The sequence below is a fragment of the Prosopis cineraria genome, unplaced genomic scaffold (genome assembly GCF_029017545.1).
Source record: "Prosopis cineraria cultivar Desert tree isolate PC_DT_omini unplaced genomic scaffold, ASM2901754v1 PC1, whole genome shotgun sequence".
Classification (NCBI taxonomy): Eukaryota; Viridiplantae; Streptophyta; class Magnoliopsida; order Fabales; family Fabaceae; genus Prosopis; species Prosopis cineraria.
Window position 1 is genome coordinate 48,502,588 of NW_026555332.1, and position 5,308 is coordinate 48,507,895.

The window sequence follows — 5,308 nt, forward strand, 5'->3', positions numbered from 1 at the left end:
CCTTGATGGACTCTCTAATGGGGCCTCGCTCCACCAGGCACCACCATATCTTATTAAATCCTCTTTTTTGAAGTCCCTAGTACACATCACCCTCTTATTCTTTCTTCTTTTTCACTCACTCTCCTCTCTCAGTCTCTGAGCCTTTTTTAGCCACCCACTTCCATGGACCCCACTGCATCTCGCCACCGCCGATCGTCTTCCTCCTCCGATCGTTTGCTCGGACTTTTCACCTTCTCCCCGCCCTCTGTCGTCAGCGCTGGGGACGAGCTCAACGAAGCTGAGCTTTTTTGGTCTGGCGATGCCCCTGAAACAGAAAATCAACGCTTTCATCAGCCCCTGCCGCCCTCTAAAGCCAACCAGCCGAGCATATCTTGCCCCCAGAACTCCGGCATCCTCGCGGTGCTATCGGAACCCGCTTTCCGCTCCGGTGATCAGCCCATATTGTGTCGAAAGCCCACCATCACTTCGACGTCTTCGAGGATGGTTCCCTCGATACCTAGACCGCCAGGTCAGGGGCCTCAAGACACGGAATACTTCTCGCAGTCCTTGCCGTCCAGGAAATTTCAACAGTCGGCTCCGATGAAAGTTCCGATCTTGTCGTCTAAAACCACGCCCAGGAGGAAGAACGACGAGCTGGCTTTAGTGGACGACGATATTGAAGACGATGATGAGATGTTACCGCCCCACGAAATCGTCGCGAGGGGTTCTGGAGTGTCGCCGAAGACCACTTCCTCGGTGCTGGAAGGGATCGGAAGAACCCTCAAAGGGAGGGATCTTAGACAGGTGCGGAATGCTATATGGCGCAAAACAGGTTTCCTTGATTGATTAATTATGGCATTGAAACAAAAAACAATTCTTGCAGAGGAAGTTCAATTTTGATCGGTTCACCAAGGATGGCGGCTTGAGTGAGTATGTTTTGCCTCCCTAGTTAACTTGATTGCACGGAGTTGAAAGGGTGCTGTCTTTACGGTTTTTTGTAATTGGCAATGGCGATTGACCTTTTTAGGACTATTTACAATTACGATCACGATTAGAATTCTGGGATCAGGTTACTGGTAACTTTTCAACCGGGCGCTATCTTTGCTCGTACTTAATTATCTTTCTCAACCCTGGAACACGTGTACTCTGTTTTTGCCTTGTCCCCTGGGACACAAGATTCTTCTTTCGTTGGAGATTGAATTCTCTCATTTATCGCATTGCGATTGCCAAAGATTCGGATTTAATACCATATGGCTGAGCTTCAAGCTTGTTGCTTCTCGATTGCTTCAGCTACGTTGTTTGTATGATGGAAAATCAAAGGCTAAATGAAGCTGATTGGTGACTTGGCAAGTAACTGCTTTTAATTTCCTTCACAAGAGTTGGACAATCATTAAATACTAAAAGAGAAATAGCAATTAAGGACTTAAGCAGTAAATTAATATCATTGTTGACTTTAAAATTGTAATATAGTTAATTAATTTTTGATTGATATTAATTGTGAAGTCAAAAGACTAAATTGCCTCTCAAATATTTTTTTTTTTTTAAAAACCCCACTATTGTTGGCATCCATCACTAGACCCCTCCTGACAGTCGATTGCTGAGGAGCTCTGACACTGGCAATATCTTTATTCATCAAATAATTAGTTTAGGTGGTCAAAGGTTTAATTTTATTACTCTTAATCACTTAAAAAACATGTGGCTAACAAATCCTTTAATCATATATAGAAAAAAATAGAAGTAATAAATTAAATTTACAACTACTTTCATGTTATAATATAACGGTGTGTTATTAACTTTTAAATAAAATTTGTTATTTTATAAGTGTTACTTATTAATTTGACATGAATAATTATAAATTAAGAACTTTAAAATTTCATACATTTTACTTGTTAAAAATTCAAATGTACTATTATTAATCATGAATAAAATGTTGACAAAATCTGAACAGATACTTATTAATGAAAAACTAATACATACAATTAAACTCATCTTATCAGTTTTTTTAACTTCTTAAAACCAAAATAGATTGTTAATTTTGAATGAATTGTTGTAAAAATGTAAATGTGTACTTATTGTGAAAGAATTAACACATACAATTAAGCTCATATTATCCCTTAGCCACCTAAACCAATTATTTTTTGAATAAAAATGTCGCCAAAATTGGAGCTCCAATGATCGATCGTCGGCAATCTTGCTGTTGATAGAGTTCCGATGGCCGACATCGGCAACAATGGGGTTTTTTTTTTTTTTTTTTAATTTGAGGATAGTTTGATCTTTTGATCTCACAAATTAATATCAATCAAAGATTAAGTGATTGTCTTGCAATTTTAAAGTCAATTGATCCTTAATTGATATTAATTTACTAATAAGGTCCTTGCTTGTTATTTTCCCAATACTAAAACAAGAGAGTAGGTGAAATTGGCGTTCGTTTTCGTGCTGCTGTTGTGTGTTTGATTATGAAGATGGGGTCACAAATTATTTAGCACCGATATTAAATATTATATTAATGATAATCATACTACTGATTGTATTTCTCTATGAAGTGCTGTGGTTCGTGACACATTTTACGGCACTTATATTATTGTTGTTAGTAACCATATCCATACCAACAAAAGTTGTATTTCTTTGGCGCATGCTTCAATCATTCAGGACACCTGGCATATCCTTGGGGTGAATCTACATTAAGTTCTAAGGCCAATGAAGCCTACAAATAAAATATCTTTTGTGAAAGGTATCACAAGCTTGGGTCGATGGCAAGAGGAGCACGTCACCGGCCGAAAATGACAGACCTCACAAATAAAAAACCTTAAATCTTATTCATTTAACACATCAGCCAACAATACATAGTAATGATTAAGGGGTCCGTGGCCGCAAGTAAAATGTCGGGTAGCAAGATTCACGGTGAAGTTACATGTTCAGTAGCACATTATGTGTTAAGCACTTAAGTTGCCGTTTGTGTTTAATGTTACACTTCTATATATCACTTTCCAAAGGCCAAAATGGCATAAAAACATGACAGCAATGTCATTCCACTCTAGCTCACTTCCATTGGAAGATCATTGAAAGACCTTCTGGCCAAGGGAAGTTGTTATTGACAAAAATTATGATAAGATAGGAATCATGATACAGTAGGGATTGTCACGTTGAAGAGACCTCACCGTGGTCTTTGATTACATCTTCAAAGACATCATATACTTGAAAAAGAGAAAATTTGTTTGATAGAAAATACAGCAGGAAAGAGAGAAATTTTAGTAGAGAAGGACGACTACCGTCAGCCGTCAGGTACTGCCCAGCGCTCGAGGTCGCAAGCTCTTTACGAAACTCCTAGTATCTCCAAGCCAGGAAACAGGGTATCAGCTAGTCAGGGATATCAAAATGCCCCAATTGTTGAGTTCAGAAAGGAAATTTCCTTTCACACATCTAATTGTTTCCCACCTAATATTGAGACATTAATAGAAACACGCAAGGAACTGAAGTTTGATATGTCGAATCTACGTACACGGCCATTTGGCTTGAAGTCATTCAACCACGGAGATCAATAAACAGGAAAAAAGTTGCAGACCCGTGGGTAAAAAAAAAGAAAAATATAAACTTCCAAAGAATGGATCGGGTGAGGGAAAGGAGGATGCAAAACAGCAGAAGGGAAGTCCTATGGAGAAGCCTCCAAAATGAAGGGATGTTGATGTCACACAGCCATGACTCAAAACGCTTCCATGATGGTTAAGGAAAGCAATCCTAAGGGCCGTGCTCATGCAATGTGACGCCTTGATATATTTCCCCCTCCAAAAAGAAATTCATAAACTGTAAGAAGCCCTAGCTAAACAAGGCAAGTGCAGAAGATGGTTCAAGGCAATCGGACAAGTATGTGACTTTCTCGAAGGAGACACGGAGTCATAGAAAGACGTGTTTACCACCTTACCCCTATTGACGGCACTTTTGGTCTCCGCGGGTGGGCTTCGGTTACAGGGCCTTTCTATTCTGGGTTAATTTTGGGTTTGTTGCTAGGCCATGCAGCTGCCCCGAGCACGCAGTAAAATAAATTATGAAAAATGTCGGTAGCTTGTCAATTTTAGCATTTGAAATGTGTTCATCATTAACATGCTACTCTCAGCCGTGGTTTCCTAGCATGTTCTTGAATGCTTCGGGTTCAAATTTCAAAATGTTACTTGACCCTTTCAATTTCAACGTACTTTATGTTATAAATTCTCTGTCCCTCGATTTCTTTTCTTTTCTTTTCTTTGAATAAGTTGGCAAGGCTCAGCTTAAAAATTAACAATTACAACAAAACCAAAAAGAGACAAAAAACAAGGCAACACCCTAATAGCTCACGGGAACATTGTTTTTTTTTTTTTTGGCCAAAAACAGAGTCAATTTTATTAATGCTCACAAGAACGTTAAGTGCAATTGATCTGCACGAATAAAATCAGCACAACCGCCAGAAATAGAGATGACCAGTGTGATCTTAGAACTCTGTCAATGTCTTGTCTTAGCCATAAAACCAGCACGTTTGATGATATCTCTGAAGGTATGATATATTTCCACCACCAGCATAGTGTAAATAAAATCTCTTGTATCCGCCGGTAACTCTGGTAAGGACAAAGCTGGATTCCTAGATCTCTTCAACAAATTGAATGCACAAATAAAATCAGTATAAATACCCACCTCCTTGCAAGCTAATTGTTCTGCCACCATGAGTCCAATTTTGATGGCTAAGATTTCTACCTCCACACCCGAAGCAAATTTGTGCAAACCAAGGATCCAATTTCCATGGCAATCGCAAATAACACCACTGCATGCTGCTTCATCTCTATTTCTGATTGACCCATCCACATCAATGCGAAGAGCATTTTCCGTGGGTGGTGTCCCTGTTGTTTGTATCATCAATCCACATCGAGAAATTGAGTGTTAAAGAGTTTCTCGGGCATGGTATTTTTCATCAGTAATTAAGTAGCTACATTGATGTCTAATCTCCACAGTACTTGTACTGACTCCTTCAAAAATAAATCGACAGCAAGATTTCCAAACTGACCAGCAAACATAACTAAATGTTTCTGTCCATTGTCACTTAGAACTTCGATTTATTTTCAAGTAAGTAAATTAGCCTCTTTTTTTGCCACACTTCTACCGTCTGAGAGTTAAATTGCTTAATTTCTTGTATAAAATTATTTAATATTTTCCGTCCAAGTGTTAGAAATAAAAGTACAGTTCTATAAGAAATTATCAAGGTATAAATGTGAGCTTCTTTTTTCGTATTCCAGTTATAATGCCTACTATCTGTATCATGATAAGAAAAAGCGAAAGTAGCCAGTTCCAGTTGACAGAAATAGAT

At 38.7% G+C, this 5,308-nt stretch overlaps 1 protein-coding gene and 1 non-coding gene across 2 annotated transcripts; one reads left to right on the forward strand and one right to left on the reverse strand.

Annotated features, from left to right (window-relative positions):
* Positions 1-1,196, forward strand: LOC129292869 (protein S40-7-like). The gene is made up of 2 exons (XM_054930543.1): positions 1-783; positions 863-1,196. The coding sequence occupies exons 1-2, from the start codon at positions 163-165 to the stop codon at positions 926-928; spliced, it is 687 nt and encodes a 228-aa protein (XP_054786518.1). The 5' UTR covers positions 1-162; the 3' UTR covers positions 929-1,196.
* Positions 1,197-3,330: 2,134 nt separating this feature from the next.
* LOC129297017 (small nucleolar RNA Z266) lies at positions 3,331-3,420 on the reverse strand. The gene has a single exon (XR_008590089.1). It is a non-coding gene; the product is annotated as a small nucleolar RNA Z266 (small nucleolar RNA).
* Positions 3,421-5,308: the final 1,888 nt, after the last annotated feature.